This window comes from Pipistrellus kuhlii, unplaced genomic scaffold, assembly GCF_014108245.1.
Source record: "Pipistrellus kuhlii isolate mPipKuh1 unplaced genomic scaffold, mPipKuh1.p scaffold_m20_p_17, whole genome shotgun sequence".
NCBI lineage: Eukaryota > Metazoa > Chordata > Mammalia > Chiroptera > Vespertilionidae > Pipistrellus > Pipistrellus kuhlii.
Window position 1 is genome coordinate 2,468,333 of NW_023425482.1, and position 26,060 is coordinate 2,494,392.

The 26,060-nt window shown below is 47.3% G+C and overlaps 2 protein-coding genes and 1 long non-coding RNA gene across 6 annotated transcripts in view; 1 reads left to right on the forward strand and 2 right to left on the reverse strand.

The window, feature by feature from the left end:
• GPI (glucose-6-phosphate isomerase) overlaps positions 1-410 on the reverse strand; it is a 28,510-nt gene extending 28,100 nt beyond the window's left edge. The window contains exon 1 of the mRNA XM_036441174.2: positions 202-410. Within this exon, the coding sequence (XP_036297067.1) occupies positions 202-323 (122 nt within the window). The 5' untranslated portion in view covers positions 324-410. The remainder of the gene's footprint in view (positions 1-201) is intronic.
• A 54-nt stretch (positions 411-464) lies between these two features.
• Positions 465-25,519, forward strand: LOC118720836. Its single transcript, XR_004988549.2, has 3 exons — positions 465-731; positions 11,348-11,440; positions 25,508-25,519. It is a non-coding gene; the product is annotated as an uncharacterized LOC118720836 (long non-coding RNA).
• GARRE1 (granule associated Rac and RHOG effector 1) overlaps positions 7,716-26,060 on the reverse strand; it is a 74,234-nt gene continuing 55,889 nt past the window's right edge. For 3 of the 4 annotated variants that reach the window (XM_036441156.2, XM_036441155.2, XM_045582570.1), the window contains exons 9-14: positions 20,752-20,877; positions 18,059-19,092; positions 14,254-14,419; positions 12,417-12,554; positions 9,693-9,771; positions 7,716-8,950 (exon numbers count right to left, since the gene is read on the reverse strand). In XM_036441156.2, the coding sequence (XP_036297049.1) occupies positions 8,642-8,950; positions 9,693-9,771; positions 12,417-12,554; positions 14,254-14,419; positions 18,059-19,092; positions 20,752-20,877 (1,852 nt within the window). In that variant the 3' untranslated portion in view covers positions 7,716-8,641. The remainder of the gene's footprint in view (positions 8,951-9,692; positions 9,772-12,416; positions 12,555-14,253; positions 14,420-18,058; positions 19,093-20,751; positions 20,878-26,060) is intronic. The other variant, XM_036441158.2, reaches the window with a different exon arrangement.

The following is a 26,060-nucleotide window of genomic DNA, read 5'->3' on the forward strand; positions in this document are numbered from 1 at the left end:
TGCCACCTCCGGCGAGCTCCCGGAACCCGCTTCAAGGAGGCGTCAAGGACGAAGCGCGGCCTGGGTCCCGATCCGGGGCAGGGGCTCCGGGGAGCGCCCGCCCGGCCCCGGCCCCGCACCCCTGGAGCCGCGGCCCCGCGCCCCGCACGCCCCGCTCCCGCCGCACGTCCCGCTCGCCAGCGGCCCCGCGGCCCCGCGCACCTGAAGCGGTTGAAGCGCTCCTTGTCCGCTTCGAAAAGGCGGCGCAAGTTGAGGTCAGCGCCCTGCTTGCGGTGCCATTCCTGGAGCTTCTGGAACTGCGGGTCCTTGGTGAGCGCGGCCATGGCGAGGGCAGCGGGATGCACGGGCGGCGAGGAGGGCGGAGGAACCTGCAGGGCTGTCGGCGTGCAGCTGGCCCGTCCCCGGCGGCGGTCTTTATGGCGCAGGCGCGGCCGCCCGCCGGGCCCCGCCCCAGCGCCCGCCCGGCGACCTTGCGGGCCGCCCAGCTGTGGGGCCTCCGCTGGCCTCTCCCTGCACAGGGCGGCCACTAGTGCGGCCCCTGCCTGGACGTGACTGGAGGACAGAAGCCGAACTCCCCGTGCCCTGTCTTGCTTCATCCGTCGGTTCATTCATGTGTTCATTCATTTAACACAACTCCGAACGCCTTCCATGTTAACAGGTAGTGCTCCAGGCGTTTCGGATACATAAGTGACAGACTATGGTATGACAAACCTATGGTATGTCAGATGCGGGTAAGTGTTATTGAGAACACTGGAAAGGGTGCTGGGATTGTGGGTTGCAATTGTGAATAGAATGTTTAAGGGAAAATTTTACTAATGAGGTTACATTTGAGCAAAAGCCTGAAGAAGGTTAGAAAGTGAGCCAATGGGATGTCTGGGAGGGGGTGGAGGGGGCGGGGGGTTAAGTGTTCAGGCAAAGGGAAGAGCAACTGCAAAATCCCCAAGAGCAGCATGGTTTGATGTTTCAGAAACAGAAGTAGCCATTTTGGCCGGAGTGGAATGAAGGAGGGGAAAGTGATAGAAGATGGGGCCAAAAAGGGAAAGAAGGCAAGATCACATACACCTTGCCAGTCATTGTGAGAGCCCGAGTTTTTATTCCCAGAGAGATGGGAAGCCACTGAGGGGTTCTCAGCAAAGAAGGGACATCATCCAGCATGTCTTACGAAGGATCAGGCCCACAATGCAACAGGAATGGAAGTGAGGACAACAAGTGGGAGGCTACGGCAACAATGCAGGCCAGGGACAAAAGTGGCTTGGGTCGAGGTAGTAGGATATATTGGGCCAGGCGATCTGGATATATTGTGAGTGAAGAATTGGCAATTTGCTGGTGAAAGAGAGAGAAAGAATGGTGAAAGGTGACATCTACTTTTCTAACTGAATTCCTGGAAAAATGGAATTGTCATTGCATCTTGCAGAGATGCAAGTTTTTTGTTTTTGTTTTTTTTGGGGAAATCATATGATCTTGTTTTTGGACAAGTTTTCAAAACCTACTCCACATCTAAGTGTTGAATTGGCTATCCGTGTCTGGAGTACATGTACAGGGAAAGTTTGAGCTGGAGGAAAAAACCTGGGAGAGTCATCAGTGAATGGATAGCATTTGAATGACTCTCTCAAGGGGAGAGCTTGGATGAGAGGGAGTGAGAATAGTCAGAGAGGAGAGGAGGTCCAGAACTGGGCACTCAACTTGAGCTTCTTTGTTGCTGGGTTCCACCAGAGTAGCCAGATGTCGGGTGTGTGCCCTGTCCTGCTGCAGCCCCAACCATGGGTCTTCCTACCACCCACCTCCCAGCTCATGCAGTCCATGCCGCCTCTGGCCTCTGCAAATGACTTTCTCTCCCTGCCCAGAATGATCTGGAGTCCTAAAGATGAAGAAGGAAAATAGGAAAGGGGCTGGAGACTGAGGAAATCACAGCACTTTGTAGGGAAAAGCCCTTATTTACCCAGAGGAGTTTTGGATTAACTATCAGCTCTAAGATGGAACTGAACTTCCCGCATCTAGCACAACCCTGACAGCGCTGAACAGCACCTGTACTGCTGGAGTTCATGGGAAATACTCCAACCAGAGCTTCCCATCCAAATCAGTTACTTGTCTGCACAGAACAATGCTCCCTCCCCTAAATTCTGTTTCAGAACAGAACCTCATCCAATAGGAAAGCCGATCTCAGTAGCCACTGCACCACTAGCCACCTGCCCTATGATTCCTTGGATGACTTTTGGCCCAACAGTAGCCACTGACTCCTTTTTACTAATAGGCTGCTTAAGTGACTGTGGTGGACATCTCTTGTCTTTGTCCAAAACCACTACCTCCCAACCTTGTGTTTTTTCTTCTGACTCTGATTATATCAGATATGAACACACGACCTCAGTCAGCCAAACACGGTCCTTTTCTGTGACCCTGGTGCCAGCAGCAGGAACGCCCAGCTTTTTATGTGTCACATTGCCTTTCTGGAAGTACAAACCTGAGGTCAGTCCTTGGTCTCAAAGAAAACAATGGAGCCGAGACCGGTTTGGCTCAATGGATAGAGCATCGGCTTGGGGACTGAAGGGACCTGGGTTCGATTCCGGTTAAGGGCATGTACCTTGGTTTCGGGCATATCCCCAGTAGGGGGTGTGCAAGAGGCAGCTGATCGATGACTCTCTCTCATCGATATTTCTAGCTTTCTATCTCTCTCCCTTCCTCTCTGTACAAAATCAATAAAATATATATAGATAAAAAATAAACCAAAAAAGACAAAAACAGAAAATGCGGGGAAATTTATTAAAAAAAAAAAAAAAAAGAAAAAGAAAGAAAAGAAAACAATAGAGAGAATGACCCCCAGAGAGAAGCCAGAGGGAACCTCACAGGGCCCCGGTTCCTGGGGCTGGGCCACCTCTGTCTGTACAGGAACCAGTGATTTCTCTTAAGGGTGAAGCTGTTTGAGCTGAACTGTCACAACTTCCATCTTTCCAAAGGTTGGGTGCTCTGGGCTCCTGCACTGAAGCAGCAGCAGGTGAGGCCTCTGATCACTGCCTTTTTGAAGTTTTCATCTTTTTGACATTCCAGAAGTCTAGACTCTATGTTTCCCAGCAGGTTCAACTATTCTGGATTTTCCCAATAATATTTTAGGTTTACCATCATACTTTGAAATTCCAAAGTTGCATATATTTTCTACATTAGCAAAAACTAGGTTCATACCTGGAAGGCCAAAAGTCACAGCAGCCAAGGAAAGAAAACAAAAAGGAGTAGAACAAAGGAAGATTGTTATTAATTGAAACCCTTACAACATTCAATTGACATGGTGACTATTCCTGCCAGTTTACTCTGTGCAGAGTTCTGCGCTCGATTTTCTCCTTTGCAACCCTCAAAACAGCCTATATGTTGTACCAAGCCTGGTCTGCAAATCTCAGAATATAGGGTTCAGGGTCCCAGGAATTCTGAGGGTAGTTAAGTTTCTAGGGGAGGCTGTGCCCAGGCCAGAGGCTGAATAACCACAACCGAGAGGAAACCTGGTTCAGAACGTTCAAAGAGCCTGCTTCAGCGCTGGACGCCTTCCAGTGATCTCAGTAGGTCTGACAGAGGAGTGAACTGAAGGGTGGACCTGAATGCAGAGGCAAGTTAGGAAGTCCCAACTTTACACAAAGGTTAATTTCAGAGCCTAAGGAAAACCAATCGGCTTCCACTGAATATTTGCAAAACTAGCCCTTACTGAGCCTGTGGCGGGCAAAGTTCCAAAAAAGAGCCCTGTTATACAGATGCGGAAACGGAGTCAGACCTTAACTTGGGGCCGCTGACAGGGGCAGGCAGGACCTGGAGACCAGGATTCCCCAGTAAAGGTGGAGGCCGAGGGGAAGGGAGTGTGTCTGCTTTCTGGCACCGGAGCTGAAGCAGCCCGCGGAGGTGGGGCGCGAGGGGACCCACCCATGACTCTTCATAAGCTGTTCCGGTTCTGGCGAGGCGCGCCCACCGGGGATGCTGAGTCACGGTGACTGACCGAGGCCGAGCGCCCCACGCCTCCTCGGGCCTCCGCGCAGCGCCGGGCGCAGCTCCCGCTCTCGCGATGGGCGCTGTGCGCGTGTCTACCCGCAGGGAAGGCGGAAGGAGGACAGGGCGGGGGGCGGGGAGCCGAGGGGGAGCACACGCGGCGGCGTGTGGGCTCGCACGTCCGGGGTGCGTATGTGTGCGCATGTCCCCGCGCCGAGTTGGGGGCGGGGAATGCAGAGGGGCGTCGCCGCACGTTTGGGATGGACTCGCGCGCATGTGCGCATCCTCTGCGTGGGGATGGGGTGCGCCTGCGCACGCGGGAGTGGGAGGGGGCGCAGGCGCCCTGGGGGGCGGGGCAAGCTTGTCCTGCGTAGGCGTGACGCTTGGGGATGTCGTCCCGGTTTTCCGTGTGAATCCATTGTTAGGTATATTAACAAAATTTCTCCAGGAGAATAGAAAGTTCTGTACTTAGTAAAAGGCTACTCAGTCCTATCCACAGTTCCTAGTATTATATCAGTCCCTCCTTGCGGTGGAAGAACAAACTCTGGTCACCACGTACTTCAGTCCTAAATGAGAGGCGATTTCATTTTAAGTCTGGTTCTATGTTTTTGCTCTATATTAGAAGTTTGCCTCTGGCCCCAGCAACAGCTCCTTCCGCTGGCTCGCGTGGAGCTGCTTCCCGCGGTTCTGTACCGGGACATGTGGCCATGAATGAGTTGCTCCTTCCTACCATGAAGCCCTGGTCCTAGTGAGAAACAAACTCAAACACACGATTCCAAGGGAGCACTAATTGCTGTCCTGAGAAACAAAGCCGGGTGGCCGAAACCGGTTTGGCTCAGTGGTAGAGCGTTGGTCTGCGGACTGAAAGGTCCCAGGTTCAATTCCGGTTAGGGGCATGTACATTGGTTGCGGGCACATCCCCGGTAGGGGGTGTGCAAGGGGCAGCTGGTCGATGTTTCTCATCGACTTTTCTAGCTCTCTCTCTCTCTCCCTTCCTCTCTGTAAAAATCAATAAAATATAAAAACAAAAACACGGCCTGGCCCAGAACTGATGGAGAGGCCCTGAGCAGGCGCAGTCCCAGGAGCACAGGAAAGCTGATGTTGAGGTAGCTGGGGTTAAGGAAAACACAGAGGCCAGAGAGCGCAAAGGAGATGTGAGAACCTGGGAGAATTTAAATGTGGGTAAATATACACTGACAGGACTTCCTGAATGAAAAGACTAAAGACTGTCTTCTAGGCCATTTCCAGTCCCTTCACAGACATTCAGAAGCCTGGGTGCAGCTCCCCTACCCCGCTGGAATCATAAGGCCAGCTATGTGTTACTTCCAGGAGCTTGCCCCTGATGGTTCCTATGGTTGGGAGCATGCTGACCAGGTACAGTGCTTTTCGGCAGTCGAAGAGCTATTTCCTCCACATCTCCAGATCACAACAGGGGCCACACAGTGCAGAAGGCCATCCCCTCCAAGGGTTAGCATTTGGCATTTCGGCTACATCCTGGAGCTGGATGCCACACCCAGGATACCCCAGGTGAGAAGGGAGTATCCAGGCCGGTTTGTATGCTTCACATCTCTCAACGGGGTTGGGGCCCCAAGGGCCCTCTGGGGACTCAGATGTAACTTCTGTTCTGCTTCCATCACCACCCATCCAGCACAGAAGCCAGGGCTGTATGAACCCCCTATCTCCACAATTGCTCATCAGGTCAGTGTTAATACCTGGTACTCGTGTTAAATAGGAACACACTTGGATAAGTGTTTTTCGAGCTAGCTTTTAACATGCTTTCCCAATTCCCTCATGCAACATAGCTGTCCCTGAGGTGCAGGTCCCCATGCTCGGCTTCTGGGCATCACAGAAGAAAGAAGCATGTATATATTAATGCTCACACTAAGCTTATGAAAAAGTTTCAAGTGGTGTCTTGCAGTAAATGAAATGAGTTGAAATTCCTCTGTAACCCAACCTCTAGTTGTGGTTCCCGATGTACAATCTATTCTGCTTAGCAGGATGATCATCCAGTCAGACTAGTCCTCCTTGCCCCTCTGAGGTCGGGTCTCTGCCATATATCGGGTCCCTTATCCTTGGGTCTGCTCCCTGGAAAGGCTGCCTGGGCAGCTGACCACACACATGCTTGGTAGAGTGTGGATGCTGGCAGACCACAACCCCAGGAGAGCTGGTATCCTTCCAGGTGGTCTTCACCATGACACTGGCTCCACCCACACAGAGACCTTAGCTTTGGCCTGGGGAAGCCAGAAGGAGAGGTGTGGGGGGTTGTCTTGCTTCCTGCTCTCACCCCCGTTCACCTTATAGCCTCAGTGGTCTTTCCCCTTTCACATTTTTGGAATCAGACAACAGACCAATTCAGGTGTAGCTTTTCCAAGTAACGAACCATTAGGGCTTCTCACATGGTTTCTGTTGCAGTTCATTTTAAACAGACATACAAAATATATTATTAAATGTATATTTTTAATAAAGCCAATAGTTAATTTACTTATAGGAGCTTTAAAAGTAAGATACAAAATGTAGAGTTCCAGTTTGGAAGCATTGTAACTACTCACACAATGTCCTGCTGATGCCTGAGCAAGGCAGCCATGCTGGACACATAAAGGACACGCACGCTCACACACGCAAACACACGCGCTTTGGAGACTCCTCTGCCAAGCGCAGCACCTGGGATTACCAGTGTTCAGAACGAGGTGGTGCTGAGAACCAGCACCTACCAGGAGACCACACAAACAGCTTCACACAGTCTCACAGCCCATGGAGATGCAATTAAAAAACGTCTTAAGAAAAACAGACTAGATTGGACAATCAGCAAATTTGACGTCAGCTGTGCTGCGGCATCAAGGACTGACCTCTGACCAGGGTGAGGTCTTGGGGAGGCACTATTAAAACAAGAGTACTTCAGTATATCAGAACTTGAAATACAGGGTACTGTGGACACATTGCTGAAGGAAATAGAAAACTATGTTACAAGTCAAAAGCCACAGACAACTTCAACAGAGTTTAGTGCACACACTGTGACGGCTAACACAGACAAGAGCCACGCAGGGTTGGTGCAAAGCACATGCCTGAAAAAGTTTATGTACAAAATAGTCTCTGTAAACATGGTGAGGTGAATGCTCAGAACCCACGGGGAAAGGATCATAAGTACAGGCAGCACTGGCATCCCCACACAGCACAGGACAACACCCGGGCCTGGAAGTAGCCTGGCGACACGGTACTGAGAATTCAGGCGGCTGGGCTCAGACACCCTCAGGGCCCTCTATAATTAGTGTGTATACAGACATATATATATATATTTTTCTTTTTGGTATTTTTAAAATATAAATTTACTTATATCTGTAGAAAAATGAGAACATAAATGTGTTATTACAATCTTTGCTGGAAAAGGTTATATGGAGTTAGAAAGAATAAACCATTTATTAGTAGTTAACATATATTAAAATGGTTTAATGATTTAAGAAAATATAAAAAAAATATTAATACTGTCAAACTTTCATACCAGAAAATATTACAGATTTTTCTCAATTAGACTTTTTCAAAGATGAAATATGAAAAATTTAAATAAGTTTTATATAAAGAACTTCTGTAACCTCAATTAATATACAGTGGGATGTCTAATCTATATAGATATATTTATTATTAATTCTCAATTTAAGCACCATTCAATTCTTCTGGATCCATTCTGGCTGGAAAATCCATAAATCCACAGGATGTTATCTATTTAATGGCACGTTAACTGAAAATGAGGTGGGTTTTTAAAAAAAGAAAATACTTTAATTCCTGTCTATATCTTAATTGGTTTGTCTTGAGCCAGCTCATAAAAGTTACTGCAATTTCAAGTGCCAGTGTCTCTGTCCAGCCCCCTGACCACACCCAACCTCTGGGACGTATGAAACCTCTGGCCATGTGTGGAGGGACCTGAGGGCAACAGGTGTGTCTTTGTCCCTCAGACAGCAGCCAGCTGGCTCATCTCCACACACCATCAGGAATACGCCTCTGCCTCCGACTTCAGTTTTATGATCCTGCTTTTGTAAATTGAATAAAAGCTGCACTCCCTGGGTGCTGCTGGGGTGGTGAGGGGCTGCCCACACAGAAAACCCAGGTAATTGCTTCTGGTCAGAAATATTCTATATGTTGCCCATTTTGTATAAGCTTAAATAAAAATAGTGTTGAACAAACCTCCAGCCGCTATTTTATCTTAAAAACTTCAATGCATTTTAGGCAGGAGATGTTTTAACTGAAAACCTCTATGAAAAATAGCTATAAAATACAGTGATTGGTGTGGTCATCACTTAACGTTAAAAAGGGAGAGGTTTCAGAAGAATGGTCAGTTTTGCAGTCATTCTTCCAGCCTGATGCCTTCCCAGCACACACAGAGGGACTACGAACTTGAGAGCTATTTCTCAGAGTGTGGCCTGTGGCCCAACTGCATCAGAATCACCAGAAGTGCTTATTAAGCTTGAAGATCCAGCATTTCCCTGAGGAGGGTCAGAGACCTCCGTCTTCAGCTGGCCCTCCAGGGGTCTGATGCCTCCAAAGTTCGAGAAGCTAGGCCTTAAAGGCTTGGAGCTGCCAACCACCCCATCCCCAAGGATCTGTGCCTGGGACAGGGGTGCACTGGTCCTCTGGGGGTTGGTGCCAGCTGTCAGGCCTAGGATGGGGACACTGGGCAGGCAGGCCTGGGTCAGTACTGGGGCAAGTAGGCCGGCCTGCGCTCAGCCTTCCCTGGGAAGGCCTTGAAGCCCTTGGGCGCTGCCTTGTGTGTTGCTGGGGGTGGGGGCTGTGGTGGGGTCTGCACGTAGGAGAAGGAGGCCGTGCTGCAGTCACTGGTTGCAGCCCACACCGGGGACTGCAGCATCTGCATGGTGTCGTTCCATTGGCTGCCAGGGCTGGGGACTGCATAGAGTGGTGCACCTGGGTTGGGCAGTGTACTGGGGAGCGGAGAAGGGTGTTGCCAGGGTGCTTTGGGTGGCCATGTTTTGGTTTTGTTATCCTGAGAGACAGAAGAAGGTTTTTAGTGGCATTTCTGGCAATTTATCATCTTTCCCACCACCCCGATCTCTGCCTCTCCCTCTCCCTCCCACAGCCCTGGAACAGCGCTGTCCAAGAGAACTGGCAGTGACAGGAATGTGGTCTGCACTGTTCAGTGCAGCAGCCACACACCTGTTAAGGCCAGTGCAACCAAGGAACTCAATTTTATTTACATTAATTTCAATCCACATAGCTACATGTGGCTAGTGTCTACCTTACCAGGCAGCACAGTCCCGAGCTTCCTCTACATGTGGCTCTGAGTCAGCTGAGCTGGCTGCTCATTTAGACAAAATTATGGGGAAAAAGCTGTTCTTCACAAACAAAGATCCCATCATTTCTTTGATGCCCTCTTAAAATTTCAGCTTTGGGCTCTGGCTGGGTGGCTCAGTTGGTTGGAGCGTTGTCCTATACACCAAGAGGTTGTGGGTTCGACTCCCCCAATGCCCAGTCAGGGCACATACCTAGATTGTGGGTTTGATCCCTGGTTGGGGAAAGTTTGGGAGGCAACCAATCAAAGTTTCTCTCTCACAGCCATGTTTCTCTCTCCTCCTACTCTCTCTAAAAATCAATAAACATGTCCTTGAATGAGAGTAATGAAATAAATGAGCAAATAAAAAATGAAAAAAATACTTCAACCTTGGAACCTTGCTTATGGTCTGAATCCAACAGAGCCAGCGGTATGGCCAGAGCAGAGCCCCCAGTACCTGATTCACATCATCCACCGTGGTAAGAAGAGGCGGCGAGGGCAGCGTGCCGGTCTCCTGCTCTCCACTGCTGTGTTTCCTGAAAGAACCAAGAGCTCAGGGCAGTGGTTGCCTTGTTTCCTGTCCAGCGAACCTCCAGGGGGCCCTTATCACTTGTCTCTGGCATTCTGGGGCACTGATTGTAGGTGGGTGTGTGGAGACGTGCTTGGATACACAGTGTATAGGGGAAAAAGTGAGTCACCATCAAATGCTGCATTCCTGCAAGTCATCACAGGGTTGGGATAGAGTAGGGGTGGCAGGCATGAGGACAAATACTGGTCCTTTCAGCTGCTCTCTGAGTCCATCATCTACGGCCTTTTGTTAATTTATTCGACAGATATTATTTACCATGCAATGTGGATATGTGACTATAAACTAAAAGCCTGTTAAGTTTCACAACTGACATGAAGTTTGTTATAACAATAAAAAAGGCAGGATGTAGCAGGCTCAGAGCCAGGTAACGCAGTCTATCCGCGCTCCTGCATGAGACAGCAGTCTCTGCAGAGGTAGTGCTATAGGTGACTTAGATGTCTAACCAGCCTTCCTGATTTCCCATGTCTCAAACAGAGGTCTTAAACTCCACCCTGGCTCCATCCTGCTTCTCCTGCAGTCCTCCCAGTCTTCGTTCATGGCACCCCCTTTCACACAGATAGATTGTTCAGGCCAAAAACTTGCCTATAATCCTTGATTCTTCTCTCTCACACATACCCCTCTGCCAATACCTCACCAGTTGCTCCCTCATTGTGTTCAGCTTTCTGCTCATCAGAGGCCTTCATGACTCTCATTCTGAAAACAGAAAATCCGCCTGACCCTTGCACTCTGCCCCCAAAACCCTGCTTTATTTTTCTTCATAGCATCTAACCTAACCTGACATATTTTGTTGTTGTTTTAAATCTGCCTTCCTACAATAGAATGTACCTTCCACAAGGAGGGGATTTTGTTTTATTTGCCGTTACATTATGGTACCTGGTACATGATAGGTGCCAACAAATGAATGAAGGAAGGAATGAATGAATGAATTTAACTTTTCTGAGTGTCAACTTCTACACCTATGAACTGGGGGTAAAACAATCCTACAAAATAAAAGGCTAATATGCAAATGACCGAATGGTGGAATGACTGGTCACAATGATGCGCTCTGACCACCAGGGGGCAGGCACTCAATGCAGGAACTGCCCCCTGGTGGTCAGTGCACTCACAGGGGGAGCACTGCTTAACCAGAAGCTGGGCTTACGGCTGGTGAGCACAGTGGCAGTGGTGGGAGCCTCTTCCACCTCCGTGTCAATGCCAAGGATGTCCAACCGATGGCTTAGTGGGCCTAAGCCGTCAGCCGGACATCCCCCAAGACTCCCAAACTGTGAGAGGGCCCGGGCCAGGCTAGGGACTCCCCAGCAAGTGCACAAATTTCGTGCACCGGGCCTCTAGTACTCATATAAGATGGTTGCTATGGGCTGCATTGTGTCACTCCTCCTCCCCCCAATTCATCTGTTAACTCTAAATTCATAGGCTGAAATCTTAACTCCCAATACCTTATACTGTGAGTGTATTTAGAGATAAGGTGCTTAAGTGAAGTCATTAGGGTGGGTTCTAATCCAATGTGACCGTTGTCCTCTTAGGAAGAGAAGATTAGGATATGGACACACACAGGAGAAGACCACATAAAGATACAGGGAGAAGATAGCAGTCTGCAAGCCCAGGAAACCAGCCCTGTTGACACCTTGATCTCAGACTTCCAGCCTCCAGAACTATAGGAAAATAAATTTATGTCATTTAAGCCCCCAGTCTGTGGTACTTTGTAATGGTAGCCCTAGCAAATAAAAATACAGTGGTTGCGAGAACTGAGTGAGAAAATGTATGTAAATGCTTACCTGGGGCTTAGCTTGTATTAGGAATCACTGTCATTATCACTGTTACAACTCTGACTCACCTACTCGCTTCCCATTGCTTATCCACCAAGCCCAACTGTCACACAAGGGCCGTGTAACCTGGCCTCCCTTTCCTCTCCGCAGCATGACTCCCGACGCCCAGGCAGCCCTGCGTTCTATTTCCTGCCCACATCCTTTAGACTGCCACTTCTGGGCCTCTGCTTTCTCACACCCACGAAGTCTCTTTACTTCTCTATAACCAAATTTTCCTCTTATTTTAGGATCCATTTAAATATGAGATCTAAACTTCTTAGATCTGAATATACTATATTACTATTTTTTTCAATTTTGAAATATCAGTCAGATGTCATTTAACCCAGACCTACCTTTCACAAGGAAACTGAGGGTCAGCTTTTTGTTTGGAGCTGCAAAGCCTGCTGGGAGTCCTGATTAGAACTTGCTTGTCCTGGTCCTGCTCTCCCCCACCCTGAACACCCCCCTCCCCCCCCAAGTCTGTCTCCTGCAAGGCACAGACCAACAGAGGCAAACCCTGTCTCAGAATTCTCCCTTGCCTGATGTACTGGAGTATTTTGACTTCCACTGGCATGAGACTATTCTGCCAGCAAAAACTCAGCCCAATGTTAAGTCACCTGGACTACAAGCCTGTGTGGTGGCCTCTGTGGGACAGTGTGGGAAAAGGTCCTCTGCCTTTTTCACACAAGGCAGATTGGGAACAATGGGCTCCTGAGCTTTCCAGAGGACTGAGCTGTGGATCACATTCACGTGCCCCCTGTCCTTTTATTTAGAAATCTCTTCATACCTTCTCTGCTTGACAGCAGCAACGAGGTCAGGCCCTGAAAACATGGAGAACAAGCTGTCGCCATTGGCAGAGGACGTCTCATCACTCGAGCTGGCTGAATCTCCCTGAGTACCCGACCAGCCACTGTGCAGGCCATCCCTGAAAGCCAAAGAGAGAAGTTGGTCCTGGGCCTCCTGCAGCCAGCCTGGACACCGGCAGCCCAAACAAGCTCTAAAAGAAGTCTTTACGCTCTGCTCAAATAGTGGTTTCTTTTCTTTTTTTTTAATAATATATTTTATTGCCGAAACCAGTTTGGCTTAATGGATAGAGCGTCGGCCTGCGGACTGAAAGGTCCCAGGTTCGATTCTGGTCAAGGGCATGTACCTTGGTTGTGGGCATATCCCCAGTGGGGGGTGTGCAAGAGGCAGCTGATCGATGATTCTTTCTCATCAATGTTTCTAACTCTCTGTCCTTAAATCATTTCCTCTCTGTAAAAAATCAATAAATATATATATATATTTTATATAATAAAAATATATTTTATTGATTTTGTACAGAGGAAGGGAGAAAGATAGAGAGTTAGAAACATCAATGAGAGAGAGTCATTGATCAGCAGCCTCTTGCACACCCCCTACTGGGGATATGCCTGCAGCCAAGGTACATGCCCTTGACCGGAATCGAACCTGGGTCCCTTCAGTCCCCAAGCCGACACTCTATCCATTGAGCCAAACCGGTCTCGGCTCAATAAAATATATTTAAATATATATATTTTATTTTTTTTTTTTACAGAGAGGAAGGGAGAGAGATAGAGAGTTGGAAACATCGATCAGCTGCCTTCTGCACACCTCCCACAGGAGATGTGCCCACAACCAAGGTACGTGCCCTTGAACTGGAATCAAACCCGGGACCCTTTCATCCGCAGGCCAACGCTCTATCCACTGTGCCAAACCGGTTTCGGCTCAAATAGTGGTTTCTTATCTCTTATATGCAGGTCCACATGCAAGTGACTTGTGCAGTTCAAACCTGCTTTAAGGGCCAACTGTAGTTTTGTTCCATGGTTAGGAACCCATGTATACAGTCAATCAACTTAAATCTGTGTGGATTTTCAACTGCATGGTGGGTTGGTGCCTCTAACCCCTGTGATGTTCAACTGTAATACATACGCATCACTGCCCTTTATTCCTCTCAGAAACCTGTGGTTTACGTACAAAGTTCATCAGAGCAAATAAAAGTTGAGGTGGTCTTTAGCTGTCCTGATTTCTTTCTTTTAATTTTTTGATTCCAGGGAGAGACAGAAGTATATGCCCTGGACCAGAATCGAACTTAAGACCCTTCAGTCCACAGGTCGATGCTCTATTCAGTGAGCCAAATCAGCCAGAGCAGCTGTCCAGATTTCTTAACCAGGTAGCAATAAGAGATGTGAAAAACCAATCCCCAGTTGTCCTTATGATGAAAATTCAGAATTCTCTCCTTTCATTGAAATCTGAACCATATACCTTTACCGTTTGTAAATGGTAAGGATCACATTCCATAAATCACATGGGTTTCATAGACATGCTCATTTCAGCATAAAAACTTTGTGAAACATGCAATTTCTTTATACTATCAAATAAGATTCTTGTCTAGAGTGGACGAGTCTGTCTAGAAAATTAATTTTATACCAATGGTGTATTCACAGGGGCACTTTATGCCACCGTGAATGCCACAGTCAATCACAAAACTCTGCCTCCTGAAGATCTGACCATTTGTCACTCTCACATTCGGGTTTGGAATTGAATTACTTAATAAGAGTGCACAAAGGCCCCATGGGGGACGCCCAGATCCCCAAATCAGCTTTACTGCCACACCCAGCACTCACCCTTCTGTGAAGAACTCTGGGAAAGGCCAGGTCCGATGGGCATCATCCATGGGTGGCCAGTGTCCACGGGGGTTGCCTGGACGGCGACCATGTTGGACTTGCCGCTTCTGCTGCATTGCCTGGCTCACTCCTGCCACGTAGCGTGCAAATTCAGGGTCTGAACCCACTGTGTTGAGACAAAGGGATAAACAGGGTTTGGAGCCAAATTAGCCTCATTTCCTTTGCTACCTTCTGAGGATGTGCTGGTCACACACACAGAAAAGTGGTGAGCTGCCAGCCTGTGGCAGAGCAGTCTGCAATGGTGAGCTGGGGCTTGTAGCGCATCGGTCTGAGGTTCACCTATGGTGCACATAGGGTTGTCAGAAAGGCTTATGCCTAAGACAGAGGCAGACTGGATGTGAACAGGAGACAGAGAGAACAAAAAAGGTTTGTTTTATCCATGACTAAATATTAAGGACAAGTACTTTAACATTTTCCAAAATCTAATATTACATCGGTAATAACCTGGAAAGTCATGTGAACAGCCAACTAACCTGGACGTTATCAAAGCATCAGGGTTAGCCAGATAGAGAATATATGCCATTCCCACTTGGGCCCAACTCTGATAGGATATTTCCATGGATATTGGATGGCAAACTGCTCATTCAGTCTGAAGAAATAAGAGTGATAATAGGCCCTGGCCCAGTGGCTCAGTTGGTTAAAGCCTTGTCTTGACATACCAAGATTGCAGGTTCGATCCCCAGTCAGGGGGCATATAAGAACCAACCAATGATGCATCAGCAAGTGGAACAACAAACCAATGTCTCTCTCTCTTTCCTTTCCCTTTTTCTCTCTCAAAAGTCAATAAATTTAAAAAAGAAAAGAAAAAATTGGTAATAAATAACCTGAAATTTCAGGATGTATTAAGAGGTGCCTGGAAACATACTGGATAGAGCTGAGTAATGTGCAGGGCAGTAAAAGTGGGAGAAAAGAACAGCACAGAAGGTATCTTTCTTAGAGAAAGGGTCAAACAGAAAGCTATGCCATCTCTTCCTCTCTGAAATCAATAAAATTAAAAAACAAACAAATAAACAAAAAACCCCAGCCTGTGTGGTTCAGCAGTTGAGTGTTAACCTACGAACCAGGGAGTCACGGTTCGATTCCTGGTCAGGGCACATGCCTGGGTTGCAGGCTCGATCCCTGGTAGGGCATGCAGGAGGCAGCCCATCAATGATGGCAGCCCATCCCCAGTAGGGGTTGTGCAGGAGGCAGTTGGTTGATGTTTCTCCCATCATCGGTATTTCTAGCTCTCTATTCCTCTCCCTTCCTCTGTAAAAAATAGATAAAATATATTTTAAAAAAAACAACAAAAAAACAAAAAAAAAAACCTATGGCAGGCCCTGACTTTATGGCTCAGTGAATAGTGTTGGCCTGGGGAATGGAAGGTCCCGGGTTTGATTCCAGTCAGGGACATGTGCCTGGGTTGTGGGCTTGATCCCCAGTGGGGGGCGTGCAGGAGGCAGGAGGCAGCCAATCAATGATTGATGATTCTCTCTCATGGACGTTTCTAGCTCTCTATCCCTCTCCCTTCCTCTCTGTAAAAAAAAAAAAAAAAATCAATAAAAAAAAATAAAATAAAAAACCCTCTACATTCCACACTCAGCCCTGTCCCCCCGTAGTTTTTTTTTATATTCAAGAAATTTTCTTTTATTCATGTTTTACTCTAACGGACTTAGTTTACATATATTTTATTGATTTTTTACAGAGAGGAAGGGAGAGAGATAGAGAGCTAGAAACGCTGATGAGAGAGAAACATCGACCAGCTGCCTCTTGCACACCCCCTACCGGGGATGTGCCTGCAACCAATGTACATGCCCCTGACCAGAATCGAACCTGGGACCTTTCAGTCCGCAGACCGATGCTCTACCGCTGAGCCAAACCGGTTTCGGCAGGACTTATTTATTTTTTAAGAACTGCTGGTGTCTTTTATTAAATGTCTACATAGTATCTATTACTATGAGTTTTTCTCATTTAATTGGGTGATCTGATAGATTACTGTACATTACCATAGTTCCTTCTACTGAACCACCTTATAACCCTGAAGTAAACAGGGTTTAGTAACATATGTACTGATGGATTTTCTCACATATATCCACTCATTCATGAGATGCACTATAGTTTACTTTTTATATATTTCTTATAAAGTTTTTGTGGTAAAAATCATGTTGGCTTCATAATTGCCTTTATAATCTCTTCTACTGAAATAAATCTATAGATCTAGGCAGGTTTTCTATGTCTTGGTACAATTTTGGTAATGTATATTTTATTTGGAAAGAATCCATTTTCCATTAAGTTCTCAAATGTGTTGTCATCAAGTCATATATGTAGTAATGTTTTACGAGTTCTAATCGCTCCTGTATCTGTAGTACTTATGTCTTGTTCTTCTTTTCTTATCTTGTTTCTTTTAGCTCTTTTATTCATTAATCCTCACACAGAAATATTTTTTCCATTGATTTTTAGAGTAGAAGGGAAGGGGGGAGGGAGGGAGTGAGGGAGAGGGAGAGGAAGAGGAAGAGGGAGAGGGAGGGAGGGAGGGAGGGAGGGAGGGAGGGAGGGAGGGAGGGAGGGAGGGAGAGAGAGAGAAACTTTGATGTGAGAGAAACACATCTACTGGTCGCCTCCCACACATATCCAACCAGGGTGGGGACTGAGCCTGCAACAGAGGTGTGCCCTTGACCGGAATCGAATCCTGGATCCTTTAGTTCACAGACCAATTCAGCAGGGCTCACTCTCTCTCTTTTTAATCCTCACCTGAAGATGTGTTTTTGCACTTGTTTTTTTTTTTTTTTTTGAGAGGAAGAGAGAGGGAGAGATAGGAAGTCAGTGATGACAGAGAATCATTCATCAGCTGCTTCCTGCATGCTCTGCACTGGGTAGTGAACCCACAACCTGGGCATATGCCCTGACTGGGAAACAAACTGTGACCTCTTGGTTTATAGGTTGATGCTCAACCTTTGAGCCACAGCCATCCAGGCGAGGATGTGTTTTTGTTTTTTTTTGTTAGCCCTCACCTGAGGATATTTTTTCCATTGCTTTTCCAGACAGAGTGGAAAGGAGGGAGGAGGAGGTGAAGAGAGAGGGATATGTGAGAGACACATGGATTAGTTGCCTTCTGTGTGAGCCTAATTGGGCTGAGGAATGAATCTGCAACCCAGGTACATGCCCCTGACTGGGAATTGAACCCTTGAAGCTTCATTCCACAGTTGGCGCTCTAATCATTGAGCACACCAGCCAGGGATACTATGTTTTTCTTTTAAATTTAAGTAATCCTGGCTCTTAACCTTAATTCCTCCTCCTAGTTCATTTTTGTTTTGTTTCTAAGTTTTCCCCCCCCATTTCCTAAGATAACTCTGGTGGTATATTCACACTGTGTATGTTGGGAGAAGCTGAACTCTATGACGGCAGGAGGGTAACCTACACCTTTCATAGGTCCTGGCGTGTAGGCAGAAAAGAATGCCGCAGGAAAAAGCCCCTGCTGCCGTGGCTCCCACGAGCGGGAGGGCCCTGACTGGAGCCCACCTGCACTAGTAGCTTCTCTTATGCCTCACCCTGTCCTCTGCAAAGTGAGAAAAAGAGTTCCATTTATCTTTACAGCCTCAACCTCACTGCTTCCCACCTTTGCTGGGTCTGTCCCATGCTTGCCATCAGACAGTGAAAAGGGGTCTTTAAAATCACTTCTCCACAAGGCTGTGGCCGACTGGCCCTGTGATGTCCTCAGTGATTATATTTATGTTACAACCCTGAGGTGGGGAGGGGACTCACGTACCTGCAGGATCAAAAGGCAGAATCTCTCCCAGCATTCCAAAGACTCCATCACTTTGGTCACGATTTGGCCAGGTATTATTTCTAGGTCCCTGAGGCTTCTGCCCCAAAACCTCTGACATCATGTTATCCATGTAGCTGCTCACCAGACCCAAGCTGTACAAGTCAGAACTGAGGTCAGACATGCCAGGCCACTGGCCAAGAGGAGACAGACCCACTCCGACAGGCTGTGCTGGCTGCTGGGATGAGCCATGCACCCATTTCCCAGGGGCCCGAGGCTGGGGTGGGGGCTGCTGCGGTCCAATGGGTTGGAGCAAGTGTTGGTAGTATTGAACCTGGGGTTGTTGTTGCTTTGGGGACTGCTGCTGTGGTGCCAGGCCTGGCTGGGGTGTCAGAGGTGTGTGTCCCCCAGCCTGGGGTGGCCGTGGTGGAGGGGGCGCAGGCAGTGGTGGCTGTTGTGGCTGCATGGCTCCCGCCTTCTGTTCCGTCACCATGGCTGTGGCAGCAGAATTACGCCTTGTCACTAACGGGGAGCCCTGATGTGACTGGCCCATATTAAAGCCGGAGAGAAAATCGATCACCTCCTGCATTTCCTGATCAGTTGGTAAGTTCATACCCTTCTCGTCCTTGCCATCATCCCCTTGCAGAAAGCTGTCACGCCTCTCCATGAGAAAACCATTGGCCATTTGATTACTGGTATTCTGAGCTGACTGTGAAGGGTCTGCAGTCCTAGGAAAATTACCAATGTTCAAAATGCTTTGTAACCTTGAGTCAATATTACTGGGCATTTTGGCTTTCTCTTCTGAACACCCAGCTATGAAGATGTTTTTGGAAGGGGTATTTAGGATGGAATAATTGGTGCTGCTGCCAGAGCTGGTACATGAAGCTTTCTTGGTGAAGCGGGAGGTCAGTTTGGAGAAGGTCTTTTGCAGGCCGCCTGAAGATTTGTTCCCATTTCCAGAAGGGAGGTCAGCCTGATTCCCAAAATCACACATCTCCCTTTGCAGCTGGATCTGTATGCAGGGCAAAGCTTGTTCCCTATTTCAACAGAAATGTGTTTTTTTTTTAAAAGATAAATATACAAATTGGATAATTAAATAGACCTCTTTATATTTAAGAAAGACTTCAAGAACAAAAAAGACCTCTCTGCATGTTATTAGGTTCACTTACCTGTATGTATAAAAAGCCAGCGACTGAAACAACCCTAATGACTGGTGATGTCCACTGTGGCCAGTGAACTCACCCGATGGGGGGTGGGGCTGGCTGGACAACCTCCTGCAGCCCCTCCCCGCAGCTGGCCCTGCCCGATGGGCCCCCACTATCCCAATTGGCTCATGGCCCCTCCCCCAGGCCACTGGCTCCCAATTTGCCCCCCCCCACCCTATTCAGGGGCGGGCCAGCTGACCCATCACCTACAACCTCTCCCCACAGCTGGCCCCACCCTGGTCAGTCTCCACTACCCCAACTGGTCTGTGGTCCTGCCCCCAGACAGCTTCACATCTGATCAATGCCCCCCAATACCAATCAGGGGTGGGGCTGGCCAGCCAACTTCCCATGGCCCCTCCTCTGACTGCTGATCCCTGATCAGCCCCCCCCAACTGCCTGTGGTCCCTCTCACCAGCCAGCCCGGCCCTGGTCAGGCCCAATTGGAGCTGGCCAGTTGTCCAACCTCCCGCCATCTCCTCCACCCGATAGGCCCAGCCCCAATCCACCCCGACTGGGGTCAGGTTGGCCAGATCCCACCCCAAATTCGTGCACTGGGCTTCTAGTTTTATAGATAATTGTGCATAACTTAAGTACTTACTATCTATGTTTATTTCAAAGAAACCTATGGTGTCTAACATGGGACTGTGTTGAAAACTACATCAGGATTCTGGCTTGAGGAGTTTGAGCAAAACCCTTTAACTGCAGAACAGGAAAGCAAAGCAAGACTAGAGTGGGGATGTTGCCAACAGAGGCCTGCTGTGTGCCTGGAGAACAGGAATTGAGAGTCTGGCAGATCCAGCAGAGGGACAGTGGACAAATCCACACAGCAAAGAGTGGGGGTGGCGAAGACTGGGACACTAGGCAGCACTTTTGTCTTTGGGAGTAATTTGCAGACAGTGCTAAGAACAGATGGCTTTTACTTCCAAAGTTTCCCGAGTACTCTTTTCTGGCCCTGAAAGAGGGCCCTGGAGATAGAAAGGGCTCTGGGTGGGGGCTGAGGCAGGTGATGGCTGGGTGCAACCCTGGATGAGCCATCTCACTGCTCCGGACCTGTTGTGTTCAGAAGGACACGTGGCTAGATGTTTAAGGTCCCTGTTAACCTGTTCTAAGGTTAACAATTCACAAAGGGAAAATTTTATGTGTCAACTACAAAATATGTAAACATTTCTTTGCTCTTAGTTCATAAGGAGAATACCAGTTGTGTTAAAATCCTTTGATGGACTTATTCTCAAATAATAAAACAAATGAAGACAAAAATGTTAACAAAATGGGGAGTCTGGGTAAAAGGCAGAAAGGCAGAGAGCAATTCTCTGGACTATTCTTGTAACTTTTCTGTAAGTTTGAAATTATTAAAAAAAAAAATGTTTTCTTTCTGTCTTATGTACTCACTCTCTCAGTGACATGAGCACACATGACACTATACGTGGTTATACAGGCCCTTGGTGTGGACCTGAATGCCAACCAATTCAAGTGACCGTGGGAGACACCAACCTCCCTGCCCTCCAGCGGCTGAGGTCCAGCACAGCCGTGTAGAGCACGTCCACCAGGCCCAGAGTCTTCTCGGGATCCAGGCTCCTTTGCAGCAGGGACATGGTGGCAGGGTCTTCTTTCAGGCACCTAGGCACAAACCAGGCTGGGTCAGTCTGGGCTGCATTTCTCAAGAAGGCCTCACACAAAGGCAACAACTTTTTAAAAGATATGTTTTATTGATTTCAGAGAGGAATGGAGAGGGAGAGAGAGAGATAGAAACATCATCAATCAACTGTCTTCTGCACATTCCCCCTCTGGTGACCAGGCATGTGCCCTGACTGGGAATCGAACTGTTGACCTCCTGGTTAACAGGCTGATACACAATCACTGAGCCACACCGGCCAGCCAAGACTACAATTTTTACACTTTTGCACTGATTAAAAATTTAGTAATCATAAGAACATTTAGAGAATGGCAGGGCTAACATTGAACTTGTTGCTCTGCAAAAGGAGGAGGAAGCAACAGGACCTAGTGCGTCCACGGATTTCTAACTATCTAGAATGCCTAATGCCTTCTCATTTTCCAACACTGGCTCCGGCCCTGACTTTCCTCCCTACCCTGTGTGGTTCTGTGGTCTAGCACCATATTTAGCCCTTTGCAAACTCTTTCTATTGTATAAGACCTCTGCCCCTCCCTTCCTCTACAGCTCTCCATACTTATACCCAAGAAACAAGGTCAACAGAGGTGGAAATCCACACAGTATGCCCCGAACTCACTGCAAATTTGAGTAAGCAACAAACATGACCTTCCCATAAGTTAACGTTTTCCTTTTCCAAGATGACTTTCACCCCTCCTTGCCTCTCCTAAAGCACTGCCATCCCCGCCATGTCACCCATTTCTTCCTATTTCAACTGTCCCTTAACTGAGAAATCACATAAATAGATGAGATCTACTCCATCTCCCTCATCACTAAGTCACCACCTCACCGTGTCCCTGCCCACCTCCCTGCCTTTCCCCCGTCACAGTGGAACACAGTCCCCGCTCTCACTGCAGGCTGACATCTGAGTGCTGCGTGCCATCCTCTTGCTTGCCCAAGGACTCCTCTTATGCAATCACCCACTCCTTCCCTGGACATTCCCTTTGGCAAACATAGTCTCTCTACCTACCTTCTCTTAGCGCCGTCTTCCCCTTTAAATACTGTCCCAATTCTCTGTTCCCTATTCTTCTCTCATTCCACTCTGACCGAGCTTTTATCACCATAACTTCACTAAAATAACTTTTTTGCCGGGTCAGTGCGGCTCAGTGGTTGAGTATCAACCTATGATCCAGGAGGTCACGGTTCAATTCCTGGTCAGGACACATGTCCTGGTTTCAGGCTTGATCGCCACCCAGTAGGGGACATGCAGGAGGCAGCCAATCAATGATTCTCTCTCATTATTGATGTTTCTATTGCTCTCTCCCTCTCCCTTCCTCTCTGGAAAAAAAAATAAAAATAAAAAAAATATATATATATATATATATATATATATATATATATATATATATATATATATATCACTTTAAAATATATATATATATTTTATTGATTCTCCACAGAGAGGAAGGAAGAGGGATAGAGAACTAGAAACGTTGATGAGAGAGAAACATTGACCAGTTGCCTCCTGCACACCCCCTGCTGGGGATGTGCCTGCAACCAAGGTACATGCCCATGACCAGAATTGAACCTGGGACCTTTCAGTCCGCAGACCAACGCTCTATCCACTGAGCCAAACTGGTTTCGGCATATAGTAACTTTTTTGTTATTGCTATTAATCTGCACCCGAGGATATTCCTTCCATTGATTTCCAGAGAATAGAAGGAAGGGAGGAAGGGGGAGACAGAAGGAAAAAGGGAGAGAGGAAAGAGAGGGTAAGGGAGAGCGAGAAACATTGATGTGAGAGCCACACGTTATTGACTGCTTGCCTCCCACACATGGGCTGGGGATTGAACCTGCAACCCATATACGTGCCCCTGACTGGGAATTGAACCCAAGACCTTTTGGTGCATGGGCTGATAGTCTAACCACTGAGAGTATCGGTCAGGGTCCCATTAAAATAACTTCTTAAAATTTTTAAAAATTTATTTTGGAGAGGAAGGGAGAGGAAGAGAGATATAGAAACATCAGTGATGAGAGAGAATCTTTGATTGGCTGCCTCCTGCATGCCCCCCACCAGGGATCGAGCCCACAACCTGTGCATTTGTCCTTGATCAGAATCGAACCCGGGACCCTTCAGTCTATAGGCTGATGCTCTACCCACTGAGCCAAACTGGCTAGGGCTAAAATAACATTTATCAAACAGCTTAGATCTCAACGAAGGGCCAGTTACCTGTCTCTACCTCAACCCCACTCAACCTCTGAACGTTATACAGGTTTCTTTTCTCCTGGATCACTGTCTCTGCAGCTTTGGTGAACCCAAACTTGCTCGTTTCCTTCTACCTGTCTGGTAGCTCCTTCCTGGTCTCCTCTGTGGACTCCTGCTCCTCTTACCCCTGCCTCTGTATTGTGGCATGATACAGGCTTTGTCCTCTTCCCTAGACTGCATCTGGTCCTGAGGCTTCACAGACCATGCTACACTGAAGATTTTCATATTTCCTTCACACCTAACAGGTAGCTCAAAGGTAGCCTCTGGTCAACCGGATCTGGTATTGCTCAGTGGGTAGAGAGTTAGCCTGTGGACTGAAGGGTCTTGGGTTCTATTCCAGTCAAGGGTACATACGTTGGTAGCAGACTTGGTCCTCAGCCTCAGTCGGGGTGCATGTGGGAAGCAACCAGTTGATGTGTCTCTCTCTCTCTCTCCATCGATGCTTCTTTGTGTCTTCCCTCCCTTCCATTTTCTTTTAAAAAATCAATGGAAAAAATATCCTCGGGTGAGGGTTAACAATGAGAGGGGAAAAAAAGTAGCCTGGTTAGTACTACTTTTGATTCCACTCTTACCCACCACCATTCTGATTCCTAGAGATTTCCTCAATGACTAAACAACACAGCTGTCTACCGACATATAAGCCACCTCTAGCTCCCTCATATCCTACATCAATCTATTAGCAAATCCTGACAGTTCTTCCAAAATACAGTCTGCACCCAACACTTCTCACCCCTCCCTTACTACTGTTCTACTCCAAGAAACCACCGCCATCTGTGTGTCAGGAACACACTGCCAACTGGTCTCCTTTTCTCCTCTCTGGGCCCTCCAAGGCCCACCCTCCACACAGCAGCTGGAGTGAGCCTCCGACACCACAAAGCAGAACACATCCCTTCCATTTGAAGCCCTTGACTGGCAGCCTGTCATACTGAAGTGCAGTCTAAATCCCTCAGCCCAGCCCTCCAAGCTCTCTGCTCACACCTCTCCACCATCACCTCCACTCACCCTGTCCTAATTACAAGGCCTTCTGTCACTCCCTGAATATGGTGGGATTGCCCACATCTCCGGACCTTTGCTCTTGCTGCTGCCTTTTCCCAACTGCTTTCCTGTGAGAGCTACTTCCCACCATGCAAGCCCCCACTGCCCATGCAGAGCATCTCCACCAAGAGGCCTTTCTGAGAGGGAGAACCAGAAAGAGGTTGTCTGTCGGCTCCTGGGCACTTGGGAGTTAAATGGGGAGAGAAACATTGGCACAGCCACCCTGAGAGGCAGCAGCTAACTCTCCAAATGACTGCACGAGAAGAAATGTGTGAGCTGGCCAGTTTCAGGAACACTAGAAAGGCAACAAGGCAAGCGCTAACAGTGTCGCACCAGCCTCTCGACTCCTGGAGAACTCAGCCAGTGGACCCGGCCCAGGTTTGTGCACTGAATCCCCTCAGCCTGGAGTTGCTCGTTGTTAGGACACACGTGCTCTATGCTCCCAAGCCATCTGGCTGGTCATATACGCTGGTCATGCAGAAAGGAGCACTACAGATCATAGTAATAATTTCTATTTCTGAAAATCAACAAATTGGCATTTTTATTTTACTTATCCGTCTTGAGAACAGTCCCCTTTAAGAGACTAAAGCTATTCTTTTCACACATCACTTAGACTTGCTTAAGACCCTTTACCCATTCTTAAATATCCAAGTCTCTTAAGGACCCTGCAAGTCCTGGAGTCTATAAACCCTCCTCTCCCCCCACTCCTTAATCATCACCTACCATATCTCCCAGCCATGCTGGGTGACTCCCAGGCCTTTGTGTTCCTTCTGCTTGGAATGTTTTCCTCATCTATTCTCCACATGGCCAGCTCCTCTTAAATGTCACATCCTCAAAGAGGCCCTTCATAACTGACCTCATCCAAAATAGCCTCCCTTACCCATCTCTACCCTAGTTATTCTCTGTCATATGACATCATTCTGCTCTTATTCCCTTCATACACTCCCAGTCTGAACTTAACTCTTGTGCTTATTAGTTCTTCCTTCCTTGTCCCCATTACAAAGTCAGCTCAGGTAGGGGAGGGACCCTATCTTTCTTACTCATGATTAAATTCCCAGGGCCCAGGCAGTGTCTGTCACACGTTAGGTATTTAGTATTTGTTTAAAGAAAAATGGATAGCTCAAGTATGATAGTTTAAAAATTTAAGTAAAGTATTACTTTGGGAAAAAAATCTGGCAGCAAGGAATATAATAAATTCTTGACTGGCTTTGCTAACAATTTCATTTTCTCGAAGGTGCAGTCATCATTTCTATTTGAGTCCGTCTGTCTCAACAAGCACATAATTTTATAACTTGAAAGAAACAAGAAAGAAACTTTGTATTTTTACCAAAAGCAACCAGCAGAGGGAACCACTCCAAGGCCACATAACCCATGGAAGTTCAATGATTACAAAGGAAATCAATCATACAGTTTTGAAAGTAAACTGGAGTGCTACCCATTTCAGTACTAGCTGTTTATAATAGCCAAGTTATTTAAAAATTCAAACTTTTTTTCAAAATGGGAATCCAAGTTAAACAGACTGTTTCTTTTTTCTTTTTTTAAAGAGAATTAAAATTATCAATTGATTTATTTTAGAAAGAGAGGAAGAGCGAGGGAGAGAGAGATATCAATCAGTTGTTTCACTTATTTATGCATTCATTGGTTGATTCTTGTATGTGCCCTGAACTGGAGATAGAGCTTGCAACCTTGGTGTATGGGACGACACTCTAACCAATTTACCCAGGTTAAACTGAGTATTTCAAGAAGAACTTGCACTGGAAAACAAATTAAGAAATTGGGAACACAAAAATCTTACAGAAAAATAAGCTTTAAATGTATTGTATGATAGGAATAAAAATATGCATATAAATTACCATTCATTTCAGAAAACAGTATACCATCTGAATAATCAAA